The sequence below is a fragment of the Protopterus annectens genome, chromosome 13.part0, assembly GCF_019279795.1.
Source record: "Protopterus annectens isolate FY-2018-M chromosome 13.part0, PAN1.0, whole genome shotgun sequence".
NCBI classification, from domain to species: Eukaryota; Metazoa; Chordata; order Ceratodontiformes; family Protopteridae; genus Protopterus; species Protopterus annectens.
This window is the reverse complement of record NC_056747.1, coordinates 184,827,272-184,851,516: the sequence shown is the minus strand read 5'-3', so window position 1 is coordinate 184,851,516 and position 24,245 is coordinate 184,827,272. Positions and strand designations below refer to the sequence as shown.

The following is a 24,245-nucleotide window of genomic DNA, read 5'->3' as shown; positions in this document are numbered from 1 at the left end:
AGCAGAAACCTCATGGACCCACATGAGTGGAAACTGAAACCAAGGATTTTCAACATGTTGACAAGCAAATGGGGGAGCCCAGATATAAACCGATTTGGCTCACCCCAGAACCATCAATTGGACAAATTTTGCACAAGAATTCCTCACAAACTAGCTTGGAAAGTGGATGCTCTGTCCTTCAGCTGGAAAAACCTATCAGTTTATGCCTTTCCTCCTCTGCCTCTGCTCTCTACGGTACTACTAAAGATCAAACAGGACAAGCCAAGGACGATTTTAATTACACCAGACTGGCCACGCCAACACTGATATCCCCTCCTGTGCAGTGTGTCACGCTTGGCCCCATGGCACCTGCCTCAGACTCCTTCCCTGTTGTCTCAGCAGGAGAACCAGATTCTGCACCCTCAGCTGCAAACCCTGAACCTAGCAACCTGGCTAATTACTTAATCTCTTCTTTACCACCCCTCAGTAAATGAGTGATGGATATCATTTTTGATGCAAGGAGGCCTAGTACTAGCAAATCTTATACTGCAAAATGGAAAAGATTTTGTACCTGGAACTAATCTCAAGGGATGATCGCAGCGGTACCCAATTTACCTCAGATTCTACAATATTTGACTGAGACGCTTCATAAGGGCTTGTCCTTTTCCTACATCAAAATTCATGCCTCAGCCATTTCAGCTCATTATAGCACAGAGACTCCCCTCTTCTCTCACCCACTGTTCAAGCAGTTCCTCAGAGGGGCCAAAAATTTAAGGCCACCGAGGAGAGCTCCAACTCCAGCCTGGGACCTTAACTTTGTCTTGGAGAAACTCACTCTTCCGCCTTTCGAGCCAGCTGCTATTGCAGATTTAAAATTCCTTTCCTGGAAAGCAGCTTTCCTTTTAGCAATCACTTCTGCAAGAAGGGTATCTGAGTTACAGGCCCTTATGGCAGTGGAGCCTTTCATCATCTTTCATGCGGACAGGGTGTCCCTCAGAACCAATCCCTCCTTCATGCCCAAGGTGGTATCCAGTGTGGCTCTTAACCAGTCCATTCATTTGCTTACCTTCTTTCCTAACCCACAGAACAAAGGGGAATGGATACTGCACTCCTTAGATGTGCACAGACAACTTAGATTCTACTTGGACAGGATTAACCTCAAAGGAAATCTGAACAGCTGCTGGTGGCATTTGATGCAGGAACAGAGGGGAAAGCTATTTCGAAGCAAACCATTTCATAATGGATAGGCCTCTGCATTCATTTCTACTATAAGCACCATGGAAAACCTATCCCACAGGGCATCAGATCCCATTCAACCAGGGCTGCATCTACCTCTACAGCCTTTCTCAGGGGCGTCCCTAAAAGGGACATCCTAGAAGCTGCTTCCTGGAGTTCTGCACATACTTTCACTAAGCGTTATAATTTGACAATTTTCTCTAAATCCAGACCTGGTTTTGCCACTGCAGTCTTGCAGGGCCTTATAGCTGGTCCTAATTCTATTTAATTTCCCCCTCCCAACCTTGGCTTTGGGAATCTACCCAAATGTAATGACTGCAACAGTGAAACCCAAAGAACATAGTACAGTTGTGTACAATTAAACTAAATGTAGATGTTCGAGTGTATTCACTGTTGCAGTCCTGGTTACCCTCCCTCTAGCCCCCTCTCTTCTTTTGGCTATACCTCTGCTCTCACTTAGTATACTCAAAAAGCTTTTTGGTGTATTTGCTTTTTTGTTGGAGGTATATCCTTGTGTTATAGATTTAATTGCTTCCCATTAGGGGGGCACCTGACATCTGGGGCAAGAAAAACTAATATAATGGCATCGGCTGCATGTTTTATACCCCTGACGTCATGAAAGAAGGGACAGCAACTGACGCAGGACCCAAGACTTTGTTAATCAGGCCGACTGAGGGCTACTGCAAGCAGATAACCCAAATGTAATGACTGCAATAGTGAATACACTCTAACATCTACATTTATGGTAAGTGTACACAACTGTACTTTCTTCACAGTACAGTAACTGTCTACAAGTCTATGCATTTCAGAAAATAATCCCCAAAGTAAACTTAAGACCTTAGTTCAATATCAAAACTCTTCTGTAGGCTTAGAAAGGGAAAAAGGGGTTTGTGTTTAGACCTTGTATCTGTTCAGTAAGGTATCTCTGTGGGCGTTCCAGTTGTTGCATGTATCTGGACAGATGCATGCCAAAGGCGGCATTATATTCAATGATAGGCCTAATGAGAGCTGAGTAAAGGGGTACAGTGGCATCCCTAGATCTAAACAAAATCCCTTTGTTTATAAGCTGTGCGATAGATAAGGACTTTATTACAATATTTCTTACATTATTTATTTGAGACAAACCTTCCTGCCGGATAGCGAAGTTATGTGGGGATTCACTGATTGCTTCTGGCTTACAGACATCTGCAAATTTAGTCAGCCGTGGAGCCTGTGACCCTTTGGTATTCTACTTTTACTTCTGAAAAGTAGATCTCAAACGGGAGAGTTCCCAGCACAGAACCCTGAGGGACTCCACTGGTGACTGCTCTCTTTGTGGAGGTAACTTCCCCTATTTTGATTATCTGCTTCCTATTTGTGAGCCAATTGGCAATCCAGTAGGTGACATAGGGGTTTCTTTCCAGTGTATTTAGCTTTTCTTCTGTGCCTACCGTTGGATAGTTTAGATGGTATTGGGTCTAATATTTTGTGTTTCTAATTCCTGTAGGTAGGCATTCTTTTTATCACAGAGGGAGTTCTGTAGTTAGCTAATATGTGCTATGGGACCTTTCTGATTGTTGTTTGGACATAAAAAAGCTTTAGTGTATCATGTTGCTTTACCAGCCTTGATGAGAGTCTCTTCTGGATGTAGATTGATACGCTTCCACTTTATTTCCCCTCCTATGCAGTAGCTGGTCTAAATGTGTGGAAGGTATTCTTACTCTGCACATCTGGAGTGGTCTCCACTGTTTTAAACCTTGTTTCAGTCACTACACGGATGTCAGTATCTTTCAGGGTGAGAAGGGCTTCTAGTGAGTAGAGTTTCTTGTTCAGGCTCCTGGCATTGATCAATAACACCTTCATATTTTCCTTAGCTTGTTTCGATATGTTTGTAAGTTTATCAGGTTGGCATTGCCTTAAAAAGGCACTGTGGGGGTTGACAGTCTCTTTGCTAATAATTTGAAACCCGAGAGGGGACATAACACAAGTCATTCATGGCAAAGCAGCGTGGTCTATCGGTCATATCCTCCCTTGCCGTCTACTGGATCGTCTTTGAATGGTACCAAAAACTAAGCCAATTATTGAAGTCCGGTATTTTGGCTCATATCACAGTATGATCCTTGAAGAAGGTAGTATGCTGCTCAGTGCTAGGCTCATACCTGCCTTGCATACACAGTCTAAGAGCTCCATCGTGTGTCTCTTCATATAATCCAGGGAGGTACACACCAACTCATTAACACCAACATGAGCTGTGAAAGAGTCATACTGGTACGTATTATTAAAGGACTTGAGTGCATGTGTGATCTGACAGATCCTGGCACCAGACAAGCAACTAACAGTCACTCTTTCCTTGCTCGGCCTGGTAAGAGGCACATATGTATGGCTTACAGTGGAGTCACCTATTAAGGAATGGTTGGGTCGATGTCTGCCTTATTTACTCAGCATCTGTGACTTTGGGACTCCTTGTGCTATGTGAGGAAGTAAGCTTACTATGAGTGTGATTTGTGCCTTTGTTGTGTTTTGGAGGTCTTTGAGGTTTTAGGCAAGTTGAGCTTTAGAACTTCAGCATATGATGAATTTGTATAGTGGAGGCCTTGGTGAAGTGTGATGTGTGGTGTACTGCTAATGATTTTGGTGTCTCTGTTTACTGTATATGAGATTTTTGCCTCTAAGAATGTTATATATGTGCATGTCCTACACACTGTTATGATGTCTGAGTGATAAATGATCATCGGACAACATTGGACAATTCTTACTCTGTTTCAAGATACCAGTCACAGTCAGGCTGGCTAGAGAAGTTGTGGGGAAGTGCTGGTCCATGATACTGACAGGAATGACTCCGGGGGCAGGGGTAACTACAACTGCTTGGAGTTAGGTTTTGAATAATGTTTGGGTGGACTTGAGTTTTTAAATTTCAATACAAAACCTTCTGCTGCTGCCAGCACAAACCAGTAATTTATAGTAAAAAAAAACTCACTAATTTGATACTAAAATCAGTGCAAGCAGTGTCTTTTTACACTCAATATTAAGCAAAATTGTCCAAGGTCTTTTAGCCCGGTGAGTAGTTTAATGGGAGAGAATGTGTAAAATACTTATGTGCATATTGTCACCAGCCAATAAATGGGGAGATGGAGGAAATTATCATAAGGGGCAGGCAGCAACAGATGCACTGAGTTTAAGACCTGCTCTAAGCTGACTGGCCTTTAGCTGCCCAATGCAAAGACAAGTCCTGAACTAGCCTGACACAAGAATAAAACCAGAGCTTAATAAGTTCGACCACATAAAAAAACAAAAATGCAGTGCAGTTATGTACTGGAATCACTAATATAGGTTTAAGGACCTTATATAAAGCAGATAGAGACTTAAAATTAATTTAAAATTAGATCAAGAAATGAAAACACTTAGCTGCCTTTCTCTGTCTACTAGAACTATTACAATGCCATTTCAAGACTGTCACTAAAAATGAGTGTCTGTGTGTGTCTCTGCGTGTCTGTGCATGTCTGTCTGTGCATCTGTCCCTGTGCCTGTCAGCCCTCTGGCAGAAGAATAATTTAGAACATTCCTAAATGATAGATTCTTAAAGTCCAAATAGGACCAACATCATCCCTTTGTGCTTCACTACACAGACGAGTACCTAAGGATTAGTACTTTTTCCCTGTACTGTTTTCCTTGATCATTAAAAAATTATCTGCAGCCCTCCCCCGTCCCATAATTTTATATGTATTTGACATGGTTATTTACACAGCAGTCACCTCACCTGTAAATATAAAGAGAGAGTTAGAACAGGTTTTTGGTATCTTTTTAAGCAGGTTAGTACAAAACAAACACATTCTTAACACCAAAAAACAAATCTCTTCTTTTTGGAGCTATCCATAAATTAGAATAAACAAAGGACTGGGCTGTTCTCAACATCCCTTTATCAAAATGGTAGAAAGATTTAAGATACCTATGCACAACTCTTTGCTTTCAGTATCTTGCCCGAGTAACAAAAGCTATAGTAAACAAACTCCTCTTCTGGGCTAAAACGTCCCTAATTTCCTCTCACTAGCAGGGTGAACAGCTATAAGTAAAAGTGTCCTTGCCACAATTAGAGTATGTAGACTGCAGATTACATCAAATAATATTTCCGCAATAGAAAGCACCATTGCTTCTAACTTCCCAAGATAAAACGATTACCGTACCAGTTAGATTGATATTCCTAATGGGTTCCCTTATCTATAAATATAAACAACCTCCTGTTTGCTGGCCACCTTGACAAAAAACTCTCTTAGAGTGTAAGATCCTTAACAGCATTAACTCCCAGCCTTCATACCCCCAAAACAAACTCCACTCCAAAGATCACTTTATAAAACTTGAGAATCCCACCTTCCAAATATAAAGTCTTTAGATTTGTACAGTACATTTTATTTAAATGTTGTCTTGAAATGAAGAAAAAAAACACACACACACACACACACACACACACACACACACACACACACACACACACACACATATATCTGTTTAAACTTGCCCAGTGCAAATGCTTTCACAATATTGTTATCACTTAGAAGCAAGGAACAGTGGCTTCCCTTCCAGATTCTGCAGCCGTATCACCTTACTCAAATAAGCAACACACACCTATTTTATATTCTACTTTTAATTGCTGTCCAAATCCACTGTAGCCTACTCTCACTCCATCACCTGTCCTCCCACTGGATGTTCATCTTTATACTATTCACCATATGCTTTCCCCTCTTCTGTTTAGCCACTGTAATTGTATGTGGAATGCAGTTTTGTAGGCGCACTCATTTGTGGTAATTTGCACTGTGTATTCTCATCTAACTACACCCGTGATGTCTACTGTGTAGTATTTTGTAACATGTCACACATTGATTGTAAATGGCATCTGTGATTCGTTATCTTGATCTGTAGTGACCCTGGGCTGAACTGTAATGTCCGTTTGGATTGGCGGTCTAGCTAGCTTAACAAAGAAACCTCTGAGGAAAGTAACTTTAGGTAACTGCTGCAAGTGTGGAGTGTGTTACAGCAGACAACAGTGTAAACGCACACTACACTACAGTCTCAGTTGTGCGACTGTAGAATTGGTATATAGATAGGCAAGGAGGGTTTAGGGGCAGAGCTCCACATGAGTAAATAGGCTTTTTGGATGTTTGGGGTAAGGAGTGTGTACAGAAGGCTTTTATTTTGTTATTGAAGTAGTAATTGCAGGTAATATGCTTTCTTGGTTTCTTTTTTGATTAGTAGTGTGCATAGACACATAGTTTGGATTGTATTCTGGCCACTGGACTTTGTTTTAATTGTATAAAACCACATAGCAGGAAATTGGGAATAATTTTATTTGCAAAGAGTTCTATGTTTGCATTGAGTGTGCAATAGTTAATAGATTATATAGTCAATGTGTATATCTGTGTGAATATATGTATGTTCTATAATATGTATATGTAGTATACACACTATATTTTATATATATATATATATATATATATATATATATATATATATATATATATATATATAGTGTTTGTGTGTGTGTGTATATATGTAGTATGTACGTGTGTGTATATGTATACATACATACACATACACATGTATGTGTGTGTGTGTGTGTGTGTGTATATATATATATATATATATATATATATATATATTAATATGTATGTATGTGTGTGTGTGTGTGTACAAACGCATAGCACACATCTGTATGTTTGTACATGCCCACATATCTTTGCACATATAAATGCATACATGGATCATTGATACGGCTGATGTATGATATTCACACTACCCAGAGCTTTACTTGGTTTCCTGGCAGAATTTAACAGTTCCATCAAGAGAAAACTCATCCCTGATGAATAATGTCTGGTTCTTGTGGCAATCTGTAGAGAAATGACTAGAGACTGCAGGGGTAAGCAGTCATATATTTTTTTGTTAACATTCAGTGTTGGTGCTTATTTCAGAGTAACTGGCTATTGATTGTCCAGTTATGGCCTATAAATTTGACTCCCGAGTCCCCTACGTCCACTGGGCCTAAACAGTTTGTCCTTTACCGTTCAGTCTTTTGGCCCATATAGTTCATTGGTGGGGAAAGTCATGCATCTGTGGTACAAGTGAGAGTCTAATCACCCATTTATTTATGCCCAGGGAGCCCCGTCATCCCATTGTCCCCCTCTAGTAAGAGTCAGATGGTAATGAGCAGGACCAATTATGATGGAGAGTAGCAGCCTACCCTCCCTTTAGCGCTGCAACCCCCTGCAGCAGCTGCCTTGAGCTCCACAGTGCTGCATTTGATGAAAAAGCACACGTGTCTCCAGATTCGAGTGCATCCGCGCACACACACACACACACACACACACACACACACACACACACACACACACACACACTTGCGCACTCACACTCTCCTCAGTCACTCACTCATTCCATACCCAGGACTGCTTCTTAGGGTACTACTTAACAGTATGTGCTCCAATTGTGTAACTCTTAGTGCTCTCACTAATAACTAGTGCTGTGAGCCAATCACCTCTCTTCCGCTCAGGATGTGCAAAGCCAGCAGTAGCTGCTCACTCCCTTCCTCATCTCCATTGTCCAGGCTGTAAATCGAATATGGGTCAGATCTTAAGGCTTTATCTCTCTGCTTCATCGGAAGTGGCAGCCTGTTTTCTGCGAGAGGGAAGTGAGACATCATGCTAATAAGCTGCATGCCATTTCATTTCCAGCTTAGTTTGCAGTTCATTTTTTTAAACTTTAGGGTTCAGCAAATCCTTTTCTTAAGACCTTTATCCATTGACCTGTATCCTTTCATGATTTTATCTCAGGAGAATGTAAATCTACCAGTTGTCATTCTGTGCTGTGCATCCTTGGGATTTTTAATGCCACCTAACTGATAGTTATATTTTCCAGTGTTTTCATATTGTCATTCTTGATTATAGTTGACTTTTCAGTACAAATGAAAGTACTAATAATAAGTTATACAGTGCGTGGAACTGTTTTAAGAAATGGGGGCATCTGTAGCAGGCCGACTCACAGTAGCATCACATGTGTAAGGATAAATGCTTATTGCTTCAAATATCGGCTTTCCGGTGCACTTTTATGCTGTTAGTTTAGTAGTGGTCTCATAATCAGGTCATCTTGTAGGTGTATACATATATATATATATATATCTAGATTATATATATATATATATATCTAGATTTTATATATATATATATATATATATATATCTAGATTATATATATATATATATATATCTAGATTTTATATATATATATATATATATATATATATATATATATATATATATATATATATATATACACACAAGAAGTTAATTTATTGTGTATGTCACTTGGCTGTTCCCTCATGTTCTAACTTTTCAGTTCATCAAATGTACAAGTGAGGATTAGCATCTAGTCTTGGAGTGCATACTGTCTTTGCACAACATTTGGTCTATAAATTCATAGCAGACAGCATTGTTGTTGTAGGCACCTTCCTCCTCTTCAAGATGCAGTGTTCTGTGGCCATTTGTATATGCTTTATTCTTTAAGGTATTGATTCGACTAGTTTTGCTGAAGAGCATACAGCACTGATCTCAATCTGTATTTTTTACATCATCATTTTTACTGTTCATACAAATTAACCAGAATACCATAGATAAAGCAAATATACCATAGTAATTTTCACAGCTTACACTATGTTGTTATGTAATATAAGTAACATTTGCCTTTAATATCTCTCACCTTAAGCACAGCCAGACATTTTACTTGCATCCCTTTAATCTCAATTAACACCATGTCATTCTGGTTTTAATCATTTCTCACATTCGGACTGCTATAGCTTGAAAGACAGACTACACAAGGTTTTTGTCTCACTGTATCTGAAATGCAGTACTGAATTTGCTGTATTCAAATTTGGAGTATTCATTGCTTAATCTTAGCACATTAAATGTGAGAAAATGACTTCATTTGAGCAAGAACGGCAAAAAAAACTGTTAATCTTGCTCAGCTGAAAAGATTTTCTCATTTAAATTTCTTTATGACTCATTACTTTAAGCAATTATTATCCAGTCTGCCAGTTGTCTTGGATGTTGTACTTAATTAGCTGACTGTTGCTGTTAAGGGGTTACCTTCACAGTTACAAGCCATTGATACTGATGTTGACATTTCTGGATATCAGTTTAAAGGTGTGTGTGTGTGTGTGTGTGTGTGTGTGTGTGTGTGTGTGTGTGTGTGTGTGTGTGTGCGCACGCACGTTTGCATGTATGTGCAAAATTCTGGTAATGTTTTTTTGTAAACCAGCATTGTTTAACTGACCTATTTTATGAAACAGGGCATGTTTAGGTATTTGTTTTATCCCTGCTAAACTCAGTTATTGTATTACAATGTACTTTTTTTATTAAGGGGAAATTCAAAGTACCATTATTATGGGATCCGTCTGAAACCAGATTCTCCCTTGAATCGTTTGCAGGAAGATGCACAATATATGGCAATGAGGCAACAACCAGTTCACCAGAAACCAATTCCAGCTTAGTTTGCAGTTCATTTTTTTAAACTTTAGGGTTCAGCAAATCCTTTTCTTAAGACCTTTATCCATTGACCTGTATCCTTTCATGATTTTATCTCAGGAGAATGTAAATCTACCAGTTGTCATTCTGTGCTGTGCATCCTTGGGATTTTTAATGCCACCTAACTGATAGTTATATTTTCCAGTGTTTTCATATTGTCATTCTTGATTATAGTTGACTTTTCAGTACAAATGAAAGTACTAATAATAAGTTATACAGTGCGTGGAACTGTTTTAAGAAATGGGGGCATCTGTAGCAGGCCGACTCACAGTAGCATCACATGTGTAAGGATAAATGCTTATTGCTTCAAATATCGGCTTTCCGGTGCACTTTTATGCTGTTAGTTTAGTAGTGGTCTCATAATCAGGTCATCTTGTAGGTGTATACATATATATATATATATCTAGATTATATATATATATATATATCTAGATTTTATATATATATATATATATATCTAGATTATATATATATATATATATATATATATAGATTTTATATATATATATATATATATATATATATATATATATATATACACAAGAAGTTAATTTATTGTGTATGTCACTTGGCTGTTCCCTCATGTTCTAACTTTTCAGTTCATCAAATGTACAAGTGAGGATTAGCATCTAGTCTTGGAGTGCATACTGTCTTTGCACAACATTTGGTCTATAAATTCATAGCAGACAGCATTGTTGTTGTAGGCACCTTCCTCCTCTTCAAGATGCAGTGTTCTGTGGCCATTTGTATATGCTTTATTCTTTAAGGTATTGATTCGACTAGTTTTGCTGAAGAGCATACAGCACTGATCTCAATCTGTATTTTTTACATCATCATTTTTACTGTTCATACAAATTAACCAGAATACCATAGATAAAGCAAATATACCATAGTAATTTTCACAGCTTACACTATGTTGTTATGTAATATAAGTAACATTTGCCTTTAATATCTCTCACCTTAAGCACAGCCAGACATTTTACTTGCATCCCTTTAATCTCAATTAACACCATGTCATTCTGGTTTTAATCATTTCTCACATTCGGACTGCTATAGCTTGAAAGACAGACTACACAAGGTTTTTGTCTCACTGTATCTGAAATGCAGTACTGAATTTGCTGTATTCAAATTTGGAGTATTCATTGCTTAATCTTAGCACATTAAATGTGAGAAAATGACTTCATTTGAGCAAGAACGGCAAAAAAAACTGTTAATCTTGCTCAGCTGAAAAGATTTTCTCATTTAAATTTCTTTATGACTCATTACTTTAAGCAATTATTATCCAGTCTGCCAGTTATCTTGGATGTTGTACTTAATTAGCTGACTGTTGCTGTTAAGGGGTTACCTTCACAGTTACAAGCCATTGATACTGATGTTGACATTTCTGGATATCAGTTTAAAGGTGTGTGTGTGTGTGTGTGTGTGTGTGTGTGTGTGTGTGTGTGTGTGTGTGTGTGCGCACGCACGTTTGCATGTATGTGCAAAATTCTGGTAATGTTTTTTTGTAAACCAGCATTGTTTAACTGACCTATTTTATGAAACAGGGCATGTTTAGGTATTTGTTTTATCCCTGCTAAACTCAGTTATTGTATTACAATGTACTTTTTTTATTAAGGGGAAATTCAAAGTACCATTATTATGGGATCCGTCTGAAACCAGATTCTCCCTTGAATCGTTTGCAGGAAGATGCACAATATATGGCAATGAGGCAACAACCAGTTCACCAGAAACCAAGGTAGGTGTCTGAGAAGAATGCATCATAAATTAGAGACTTGCACTGATCATTTTGGGTGATGTTTTTCATACTGATCACTGCTACAGCAGCCAAAGGTATATGGGTTATACCCTGCCAAGGATGTAAGAGCTGACCAGCTTCCAAAGTTTTAGGGTGCCTTCCATGTACCCAAACTGTCTGGCAGCTCAAGCAAAGCTGACTAAAAGACAAGTTTGGGTGCCAGAATCTTCAGAGCTTTACTGCTGCTGAAGAGTGCACTCTCTAAGGCTTTGGAGGATTGACGGTCAGCTTGTTCTGTCCTTTGCTTAGCAGACACTTTTCCTTTGGGGAAAACAAACTTTCAGTCTGTATTTTTATTGAAAATGAATACTTCCCCTTTGGGGAAGTTGCTTTAAAGCTAGGCGTTTGTTTTAACAGATTTTAAAAAAAAAAAAAAAAAAAAGGAGAAAAGGTGCTCCATACCTCCGATGTTCACAGACAATTCTGGTACTATCTTGACAGAACTAAATCTTTCAGATCTTTGGATCAATTCTTCATTTGTTATGAAGGTAAGAAGGGATGACTGGTGTCAAAACAGACTATTTTTAAATGGTTGCTTAAAGCTATTACCTTTTGTTATACTCCCCATAATAAAACTATTCCAGGTAGGGTCAAGGCCCACTCTACTAGGGCCTTAGATTCATCTATGGCTTTTTATAAGGCTTGAATTATACAGGTATTCTAGAAGCTGCTATTTAGTCCTCTACATACTTTTATAAAGCACCATAAGCTTGATTCATTCTCTAGGTCTATAGCATGTTTTGCGAGGACCCTTCTCCTTCCACCTCAAAAATAGTTAGCTGTGGTAATCCACCCATGTAGCTAAGGCTACTGCAGCCATGATCAATATGAAGAACATAGTAGAGTTGTGCACATTGAATTTACCGTAACAGTAGATGTTCAAATAATCACTGCTACAGTAACGGCTCCCTCCATCCATCCCTTTTGATGTTCATCGTGTTTCACTGCTGCAGTCATTACACTTGGGTTATCCTGCCGTCAGGCAGTCCCGCAGTCGGCCTGAGTTCCAAAGTCTTGGTCCGTTATTGGTTGCTGTCGCTTCCTCCCTGACGTCAGTGCGCCAGGGGTACAGAAGATGCAGCCGACACCATTTTCCGTCTTTCTTGCCGTGCGGTGCCCGAAGCAAAAGCAGTTCGCAAGTGCCGGTTGGCCGACTCCTGAAATTTTCAAATTCGAATTTCAGAACCGAAGTCTTCAATAAAGCCAAGTACCCCATTTGGGAAACTTTTTCTTGCCTCAGACCGATGTCAGTAAAAGTTAATAATTGCATTTCTTGTGGGAAGCAAATACCTCATAAGGATTTTCATTCTTATTGTATTCCATGCCTAGGCCCAGACCACGGCGTCACTAGTTGTCGGTTTTGTGCTAGATTTAACAAGCGCACTATTAAACGTGGGTTTGATTTTGCACGCCATTATTATGGCCGAAGGTTCAATTATACCATGCTGTCAGAACAACCGATGACTGGAATACACAAAAAAACTCAGACAAAGATAAGGACAGGCATCCGAGGTCCAAAACTGACAATGAAGCCTCTTCTAGGCCAGTCGCCGGTTCTCAGTGAGGCGCTTTCGCAGCCCCTGACACCCGCTACCTCAGAGCCACAGGCCGCCTCCGACTCGCACGTAGAGATCACTAGGCCTCTGGAAAGTCAAGGTATTGGGCCTACGGAAATTAACCCCTCAAATGGGTCCAGAGCCGCTGAGCAGGCATCGACTTCTGAGGGTGTTTTCTGACCTTCACAGCTTACCATCAAAACAACAACCAAGTCTAAAACGCCATTAAAAACAAAGAAACAAGTACAGCATTCACCTGGACAGGCCTCCATGCCTAAAAAAAAACAGATGCTTAAAATGGCCGAAGACCTAATTACTCTGATCAGGGGTTCCTATCCCCCTCCTGATAAAAGGCCTAGGCAGGATATAGACTATGATTCCTCTGACCAGGTTTCCATTTCTTCTGATTCCTCTTCAGACCAGGGATACTCTTTACCCCCCTGTGAGGACTCTGATGCTGAAGAATCAATCTCTTCAGCCTCTCCTCCTGAGGATTACTCTTTTGGGGAAACTTTACATACCATGAGGGAGCATTTCCATTGGGAGAGCCAAGATTATTCAGAATCCAAGAAAAGGCTCAGATATTTTCTTTTATTGCCTCAGCACAGGCCCCCTGCTATTCCACCTGTGTTAGATATTGTGGATGATGTGTTCTCTGAATCCAGTTTAACCCCTGATTCTTTGCCCCCAGCACCAGTCAAGCCAGATAGGTACTACAGAGTCCCTGACTCTCACAAATTTCTTTATAAAAACTCTGCTGCTGACACAGAAACTATTTCCTAGGGTCCCAAAGGGGTAAAGGCTTCCACTGCTAAAAATCCAGATCCTCTGACAGGGATTCTAGATCATTAGATAGATGGGGGAAGAAAGTTTACACTTCTGCAACTTTAGCAGTAAGGGCTTTAAATTGCCAGTTCCACATGCTTAAATACTAACAATATTTAATGTCTCTGTTAAAACAGAAAATGCTTACAAGCTCAGAAAGTCCTGACTATAGGAAATGCAGGATTTATTGCATGCAGCTGAACAAGTGGGAAAACATATACTCTGCAATGTGGTTTGATTCATTAAAGGCTTCTTGTAGAGCTGCAGTTACTGGATCTGTGATTCGAAGGCATGCTTGGTTAAAAGAACAAGGTTTACCTGGTCATGTTAAGGCAAAATTATTGGATGCTCCTTTACAGCATGATATCTTATTTGGTGTTAAGGCAGAAGAGGTTTTAAAGAAAATGGAGGATAAGGCAAAATCTATGCAAACAGTGAAGGATTTCGTAAAGGTACAGCCACCTCGATTCAGCAGAAATTGGCCTTCTACAAATTGGTCCTTTCCAGTGTCAGGCAGACCACAAAGAGGCAGATACAGACGCCCAAGAGGCAGATCTCAGCCCCAAGGCTCTTAGACCACAACAGTGGGTTGCTTCAACCCCACAAGGAGGAGAAGACAAGTCACAACCTTATAGGAAACAGTCCCAATGACTTCCCCCTTCACATGCCAAGCACTTACCTTTTGGCAGCTCCCTTAGGGGGAAAACTAGCTCTTTTTTCACAAAATTGGCATATAATTTCCCAAGACAAATGGGTTCTGGAAATTGTGTCTCAAGGTTACAGGTTCTACTTTCACACTCTACCAAGGCCAAAAGGAATGCCAGACCTGCCACAACATCAATGGGCAGAGGCACAAAAACAAATTACAGCCCTCATGGACATGAGAGCTATTCAATAAGTGCCACAACAGGGACAAGGAGTTTACTCAAGACTTTTCTTGGTCCCCAGAAAGTTCAAAGTTTGGAGACCCATACTGGACCTCTCTACTCTAAATACTTACCTGGATGTTCTGAAATTCAAAATGTTGACACTACAGCAACTTCTTCCCATGCTGGGCAAGAAGGCTTGGCTAGTTACATTGGACCTCAAAGAGGCATACCTGCATGTCATTGCTTAACCTATATTACAAGAGAGAAGACTGACTATCTACACCTCCCTAACATAAAAAATATTTGCTCTACCAAACACTTTAAAACTGAACTATTTCAAAACTAACTCAGAGGTTGTAACTGGAACCCCTTAAAAATACTTCCACTGAACGAAGCAGTACTATTCTTTAATTCCACTTTTCTTTCTATTTTGAATAATCATGCTCCTGAGCGAACCATTAGAATGAGATCAAATTCAGCCCCATGGCTCTCAAATGAAACTAAGAAACTAATCCTCTCTAAAAACAAGTTTTGGCCAAATGGAGAAGCCATAGAATTAACTCTGATTTCCTTTATTTTCGCCAACTTAGAAACCTTACCAAAAAAGCTATAATAAATGACAAAAGAAAGTTCTACTGTAAACTACAAGAAACCCATTTTAACAAACCAAAACAATTCTGGTCCTCAATCAATAGACTCCTGTCACCAGGAACTGCCAAAACTCCCTCCCCACTAAACGCTGACCCAGACACCCCTCACCAAACTGCAAATGCTTTTAACTCTTTCTTTACTGAAACCATTCAATCTCTTGCTAGTCAACTGAACACTAATAACTTCTACCCTCCTAATAATCCAGTAGATAGTACCTACAACTTCTCTCTACAACCTGTCTCTACCTCTTTCATCTATAGACTTATCTCCAAACTGAAACCCTGCACCCCCCTCTGCCGACAAGCTCCCTTCCCTTTTTCTGCAAAAGGCAGCCAAAGAAATTGCATACCCAATAACTATACTTATAAATAGGACCATCCAAGAGGGAACCATCCCTGACATCTGGAAAATATCTCATATTATCCCTCTACATAAAGGCGGTAACTCTATTGACTTCTCTAACTTTAGACCAATTGCACTTCTCTCACCTTTAGCAAAGATTATGGAGAAATGTATTCATCAGCAACTCGTACAGTATCTCTCCCTACACAATATTATAGCTAACTGTCAACATGGCTTTAGACCCCACCATAGCACCACCACTGCCCTCCTTTCCTTTGTTGATACTATCAACAGCAATCGCAATAACCTTTTCTCTTCTGCTCTATTCATTGACCTCTCAAAAGCTTTTGACATGGTTAACCACTCTGCTTTAATTACTATTCTTGAATCCCTCTCATTTGATAAACTTACTATAAAATGGTTTAGTTCATATCTCAGCAACAGACAACAAGCCGTTCTTTGGGACAACCACATCTCCTCCTTACTGCCCATTTCTATTGGAGTCCCTCAGGGCTCTATTCTTGGCCCACTTCTCTTCTCCCTTTTTATTAATGATCTCCACTCTAATTCCTCAAGCCACCTGTGTTCAATACGCTGACGACTCCACGATTATTTGTTCAGCATCCTCCTCTTCTAACCTTATCTCACTAACCCAAAATATCTTCAACACAGTAGAAACTTGGTTTACTAGATGATACCTCCTCCTTAATGCTAAAAAAACTAAACTCCTCCTCTTCACCCCCACCACTCGTACCTCCCCATTACATTTCACCATCCTGTCAAACAACAACACAGTCATCTCTCCTGACTCAACAACTAAACTACTTGGCATAACCATTGATAATAATCTCTCTTTTGATCAACACATCAACAACACCATTAAATCTGTAAAGAGAAAGATTGGATCCTTATACCGTGTTAAACCATTTCTCACCCCTTCTGCTAGAGCTACTATTGCCCACTCCCATCTCATATGCACTCTCTTTTATGCCTCTCCTATCTTCACTAACCTCAAGAAAACTAACCTAAATAAACTTGCAACTTGCTATAATAACATTGCCCGCTTCGCCACTGGTAAACCTTTCAAAACCCTTCACTGCCTTAATTTGAAACTTCTAGGCTGGCCAGAACTAAAAAAATCATCTTCTAATCTCACAACTTACTATTGCCCATAAAATTCTGTACCAACCTGATAACACCCCTATTCTATCACAGCTCTTACTCCCCTATAACAATCTTGCCTCCCTTCGCTCCTCTTCTAAACTCTTGACCAAACCCATAAAAGCTCACAACTTAGCTGGTGACTCCTTATTCACTAATACTGTAAGCCGAGTATGGAATTTGCTACCTAGGGATATAACTCTAATCACATCCCTATCTCTCTTCAAACAACAAATCAAACTGTACTTCCAAAACCACTGGCTTTGCTCATGTAATACACCTGACTGACTTCTCTCCCCCCCCTCTCTTGACCTTTCACCTTATCTTGTGCTAAAGACCTAACCATTACCTTTCTTTTCCCTTGTATTCCTTCTATGCTCTGACCCTTTTTCTCTTATCTCTCCTATATCCTCTTGTTTGTCTCTTTTTCATTCTCTTCTCGCATTTTCTTGACTACTGTCTCTTCCTTCTCTCTTTATCATACACTTGACTCCTTCTTCTCTATCAACTTATACTTTATCTTATTATAGTAGGAACCTTATGGCATAGCCTGTTTGAATTAAGTTAGAAGCTTTAAACTGACCTAAATCTAGTCACAACTTTTTGATGTGCGCCTTAATTTTTTTAACTTTATCACCAGATTTTATTATCATTACTTTTTTATTACTACTTTTTTCTTATTTGTACTCAATGTGTTTATTAACAATATGTCTCATTGTTTATGTTTTATGTGGAGCTTTTCTCCCTGGGCCTCTACTGAAAATGGAAATATATCCAGCTAGACTAGCCCGGTCAACAAATGCAAAATAAATAAATAAATAAATAAATAAATAAATGTCCCAATCAGACAAAATTGCAGAAGATACCTCAGATTCATAGCTGGCACAATGCATTACCAATTCTCTGCACTGCCCTTTGACTTATCTACTGCACCCAGGGTCTTCACAAAATGCCTGGCACCAATAATTGCATTTTGCAGACAAAAAGGAATTCAAATATACCCCTACTTGGGCGACTGTCTTATTCAAGCAGAGAGCAAGGACATTCTTCTAAAGCATCTGGCGTTTGTAAAAAGATTGCTAATTTGCCTAGGGTACACAGTAAACGAAAAGAAGTCAAAACTAGTGCCCTCACAAGAGATAATATTCCTGGGTGCCAGCTTAAATACAATGACCCAGATGGCTTATCTCACGCCAGACAAGCAAAGACAACTGACTCAGTACTTTCAATTGATGGCAACAAAAACCCAACTCCGTACAAGAAAAATTCTGCAGGTCTTGGGGTTCATGGCATCCTGCATACTAGTAATACCATATGCCAGACTGCATATGAGGAAAAGTGTTTGGACTCAGCACTGTCACAGTTTGGAAACAGTAATTCCACTTATTCCCTGTCTACAACAGGAGTTTTGATGGTGGGCACAGGCATGTCACCACAACAAGGGACAGCCTTTCACTTTACCCACAGCCAGGCAGACACTAACAACAGATGCTTCAGATTATGCCTGGGGAGCACACATGGCAGGAAAATGTATTCAGGGCAAGTGGGCCGCAGAACAAATGCATCTTCACAACAATCAAAAAGAGATGCTAGCTGTACAAATTGCCCTAACAGCTTTCAAGGACTTTCTGCATCCAGAACAACTATTGCTAAAGATGGACAACACCACAGTTATGTGGTACATAAACAAGCAAGGGGGCACTCATTCCTATCCCCTCTGCAGACAAGACATGACTTTGTGTAACACAGCACTGACTTATCAAGTTCATCTGCAGGCACAATTCCTGCCAGCAAAGAAAAATACTCTGGCAGGCGACTTAAGCAGAAACATCATGGATCCTCACGAGTGGAAATTAAATCCACAAGTATTCAGCATGATAACACAAAAATGGGGGTGCCCAGACATAGATCTTTTCACCTCCCCTCTTAACTGCCAACTACAGAAACTCTGCACAAGGACTTGCCACACACAAGCATGGAAAGTGGATGCTCTCTTGTTCAGCTGGAAAACCCTAAAAGTTTATGCCTTCCCACCACTGCCTCTCTTGTCAAAGGTACTCCTAAAAGCCAGACAAGAAAGGCCAAAAATTATCCTGATTGCTCCAGACTGGCCACGCCAGCACTGGTACCCAATCTTAAAGAACTTGGCTCAAGGCCCAGCATGGATTTTACCTCAAATTCCTCATCTTCTGACGCAACAAAACAATCAGATCCTGCACATCCAGCTCAAAACCTTAAACCTGGCTGCATGGCAGATTACTTATTCAAGCAACCAACACCTCTCTCTAAAGCTGTTATGGATGTCATTTTGGAGGCCAGGAGGCCCAGCACCAGGAAATCCTATTCAGAAAAGTGGAAGAGATTCTGCGCCTGGAACCAGGCTCAAAGCTTTGACCCTCTTGTTCCAAATATTCCTCAGATATTACAATACTTAACTGAGATGCTGGACAAAGGCCTATCCTTCTCATCCATTAAGTTCCACGCCTCTGCCATCTCAGCTCATTACAACACGGATCCTCCTATTTTCTCTCATCCATTATTAAAACAGTACCTCAGAGGGGCTAAAAATATAAGATAGCCACAGAGAGCACCAACACCAACTTGGGACCTCAACTTTCTCTTGGAAAAACTAACTTTACCTCCTTTTGAGCTAGCCAGTTCAGCAGAATTAACCATATGTGTCATGGAAAACTGCTCTGCTTCTGGCAATAACCTCAGCATGAAGAGTCTCAGAGTTACAGGCACTAATGGCAGTGGAACCTTTCATCATTTTTCACCAGGACAGGGTTACAAACCCTACATTTATGCCAAAGGTGGTATCCAGTGTGGCTCTTAACCAAACTATTCACTTGCCAACATTTTATCTAAATCCCCAGAATAAAGGGGAGAGACTTCTGCACTCATTGGACATACACAGGCAGTTACGCTTCTACTTGGACAAAACAAAAGCTTTCAGGAAAACTTTGCAATTGTTTGTAGCATATGCTACAGGATCACAGGGAAAGGCTATTTCAAAGCAGACCATTTCAAAGTGGATAGGACACTGTATCCATTTCTGCTACACACAGCATGGAAAAACTGTACCTAGCAACATTAGGCCACATTCCACTAGGGCAACAGCCACTTCAACTGCCTACCTGAGAGGAGTACCTACCAAGGATATTTTGGAAGCTGCAACTTGGAGTTCAGTGCACACCTTTACCAAGCATTACCACCTGCCTCTTTACTCTAGATCCAGAGCTGGCTTTGCCACTACAGTGCTGCAGGGCCTCATAGCCACACCGAATCCTTTATAAACCCAGCCACCCAACCTCAGCTTTGGGATTCAACCAAAGTGTAATGACTGCAGCAGTGAAACACGATGAACATAGTACAGTTTTGTACCTACCATAAATGTAGATGTTCGAGTGTATTCACTGCTGCAGTCCAGGTTACCCTCCCTCCATCCCCTCTTTCTTAGCTGGGACTTATCTATACCTTTCTACCCTATACAACCTATGTGGTGTATTTGCTTGTAACTGAAGGTATTGTTTTTATGTTTTATGTATGTTTTATTACCAAAATGTATTGCCTACCTATTTGGGGGCACCTGACATCTGGGGCAAGAAAAACTGAAGAAAATGGCATCTACTACATCTTATATACCCCTGGCACACTGACGTCAGGGAAGAAGCGACAGCAACCGACGCCAGACCAAGACTTTGGAACTCTGGCCGACTGCGGGACCGCCTGACGGCAGGATAACCCAAGTGTAATGACTGCAGCAGTGAATACACTCAAACATCTACATTTATAGTAGGTACAAAACTGTACTTTTTGCATTGTGTTTTTTGTGCCAGGGTGTGGACATTTATTTTTTTGTTATTCCTAGCCTTGTCCTTTCAGGGCTCAGCCTCCCTTTCTACTGCCAGGAAAGCTCTGAAGGGTTTTGGGCCCAGACTTGTCTTTTAGTTAGCTGAGCTTGAGGTGCTTGACAGTTTGGGCGAGTAGAAGGTGCCCTGAAGCTTTGGAAGTTGTCCGGCTGTTGTATCCTTGGCAGGATATAACCCATATAGCTAAGGCTACTTCAGCAATGACCATTCGAACATCTGCTGTTATGGTAAGTTCAGCTTACACAACTGTGCTTTCTTGATAACCCAGTCCAGGAAGCACTGGACATACTCTGCCTTGGTAGTGTAAGTACTCCCAGTCTGTGGAGGGATAGTTGCATTCACCAAGGATTAATAAAGCTTTGTTTATAGAAACAATTTCTAGGAATACCAAGAAGTTTTCATGATCATGTGAAACCATGGACAGCAATCAGTATCAAGCTACAAGTTGAAGGCTTGATCTCCCTGTCGTCACCTTGAGTTCTGTGAGCTCAATGGGGCTTTCAGGATATCACCTTTGAAGGGATACTGTCACTAATGAGCATCAAGAGTGTGCTGCAGTTATCAAAAGGTTTAAAGGTGTTATGTGCATACAACTCTGGCACAGAGAAGGTGCTGTCTTTACACTTAACCATCTTTCAGTAACAACACAAATGTGGACACATTCCACATGCAGAAGTGCCTCCGAATCAGGTAGTTTATTGTTAAGATTTTGGAATCGAGAAGGAGCATCTTGATGTTCTCCATTCTGGGATTTGATTTGTTAGTCAGGGATGCTCATTTGACAATCTTTGCATAAAAATGGGACATTGTAGACAGTGAAGGCTTTGGCCATTGTGTGGAAACCCTTGTACAAGAAGTGTAAGCTGTTTTTGGTAAAGCAAGTGGGGCTGCCAGAGATAATGTACCAGAGTGACAGCAAATGGATCTCACTGAATTGATACTAGCTGATTAGCCACTTTTTAAACCCAATTCTGTGTCTCTTTAATCTAGGCATCATTTTCGATGAAGGGAGGATACAAGTCAGAAGTGGAATCTTACCTGGAGTATGTCCTTCTGTGAGTCCTTTAAAAGCTTTTAGCCATGTCATTTAATCCCACATAGGCTTCTACCATATTGTAGTCATACTTGCTGGTGGAGAGAGTTTTGAGAGCCCTTGATATGTCTGCAATCCTCACTTCTTAGATGAAGTTAACTAGAACAATATCCTTGTACACCTTGTCCAGCCTGATGAGCATGGAGTCTTTGTGTCTAACAATAAGTATTGTGCTTTCAGAAGTTGGTTTGTACGTACTAGACTTGGAAGTAGTGTGTTGCTGGTGATAGTTTGAGACAGTGTCTATAGTAGGTGTATTTGGGGGGTTTCACTGATACCTAATCTTGAAAGTTCTAGGAGGCTTGGGTGGTGTTTTTTAATGGCATCAGCTTATGTCATTTTTGTGTAATGTGTATGTGGATGTTGCATTCATATCGGTGGAGGTATAACAGTGTAATGCTCATTGCATATCTCTGGCTGGTAAAAGGATGCCTCCAAATTTGTTAGGTACTCGCACTTCTCATAGACAGAATCCAGTAAGGTGAATAGTAGTTCATTTTCTGTAAACTTGAGGCAGTTCTTACTGTGCCTTCAGATACCAAGTGCTTGAAGTCTATGAATGTAAGGGGTGCTCGTTTGCTGTCTCTGCATGATATCCAGTGCTGTTGTTGCTAGAACCTCAGCAGGGGATAAAGAAGGGCCTGAGGAGGTGCTGGGGGAAGAGACTACTAGGTATTGCTATTTTGAGTACCATGAGCAAACTACCTTAGTTGGTAGTAGATTACCATAAATTAGTGCAGTAAAGTTTGGCCCAGAGCATGATAGTGTGTAGCCCCAGTAAAATTAAGGCATTTTTTTTTCAGTACTATTTGATTTGCACGCACATTATTTCCTATTCAGCTACAGGTCAAGATTACTCATATAGACGGTCTAAATTTGGTTAAAAAAGATTTGGTGAACTAATTAGCGAGCATTGCAGAAGTAAACGAAAACCTGATTTGCACAGCATTGCATAGTATATACTTGGTACAGTTGCCCTTGACTGGGCTACAACTTAATGACCTGTACATACTGGGCACTGTGCATGCATAAATGCTATACTGCTGTATACTGTATAAAATAATACTTAGTAAGACGTGCACTAAACAGATGAGATGAATGATGCATGCATCAGTTGCACCATCTGATCTGTGTCTTACTGTATGTACAACAGTTCTCTATCTGTATCTCCACTTGCCTTCATTATTTAAAGGCCTTAATACTGAGCTTTTTAATCCCCTTTTGCCAGGTAGGACTCGTATTATAAAGTGAAATGAAAATAGTCATGGCAACTATTGTGTTCAGCTTTCATTGTGATAATCCCAGTGTAGCCTCCTGCATCAGCCTTTATTGAAACTTCAAACAGCAAGCTGTAAGAATATTTTTACTTCTCCAAGAGAACATTTCACAGTTTTTTCATTATCTTAAAATTGAGAGAACAATATGCATAGGCCTTGGTGGTGTTCTAGGCAAAAGCTGTACAACATTGAAGAATCTCCTTTGCCTTTTTCTTGTAACACTTTGGCTGGGAAGAGCTGATGTTCACCAAGCAGCTTGGCGGCATTGGCCTAGTTATTCCTCTTCACCAGTAGACCATCATTCCAGGCAGTCATGAGGGGTGATCATGAATTTCCTTATTTTAACCTTGATGTCCCTTTACAAACTTGGTAGAACTTGAGGAAATGGTATGCAGTGGTCTAAAAATGAAGGACATCCACTTTAATTCTGCATGGGGCATTCCCTTTAAGCAGCCCCGCTGCTATCACTTAAGTGCAGGTGGTAGTTTCCCCATCTCCCCCAGGGAAGTCACACCTACCCTGTGTACTCCACCCTCCCCACCTCTTTTGAGAGGCAAACAGGCCATGCATGCTCCTTTATTCCTTCCCTCTCTGCCTGACTTCTCCATTGCCAGGGCTGCTCTTTAATCACCTGACACCTGGGTCAAAGTCAGGGCTCCATCTCTATGCACCACAGATCCAGGCACTTCTCTGATGTCTTGAAATATAAACAGCATTCTATGCTCTTTGGGTGTCTCAAGTAAATGTCTCATATTGTGCAGCAGTGCTGTAAATATACTTATATAGTTAACATCTCTATATTAACAGTTTAAGTTAGTAATTAAGCTCTAATAAATTACTAATTAGTCTCCTTAGAGTTATCTTCATCTAACCTTCTTGTGTTAGAATTGTATTTTGTATCATCCTGCAACAACACAAAGTCGGGCTGACTGCCTGTGCCACCAGAAATGATTTTTCTGATTCACTACTACACGCAGGAAGTAGAAAAAGGTCTTTGTAACAGAGAGCTGTACCCCCATCACACATGGGTACATATCAAGCTCCATC

At 40.3% G+C, this 24,245-nt stretch overlaps 1 protein-coding gene across 1 annotated transcript in view; it reads left to right on the top strand.

Moving 5' to 3' along the window:
* RFX2 (regulatory factor X2) overlaps positions 1 to 24,245 on the top strand; it is a gene marked incomplete at its 3' end in the record, with an annotated part of 743,615 nt that overhangs the window by 471,676 nt on the left and 247,694 nt on the right. The window contains 1 exon segment of the mRNA XM_044090762.1: positions 11,373 to 11,492. Within this exon segment, the coding sequence (XP_043946697.1) occupies positions 11,373 to 11,492 (120 nt within the window).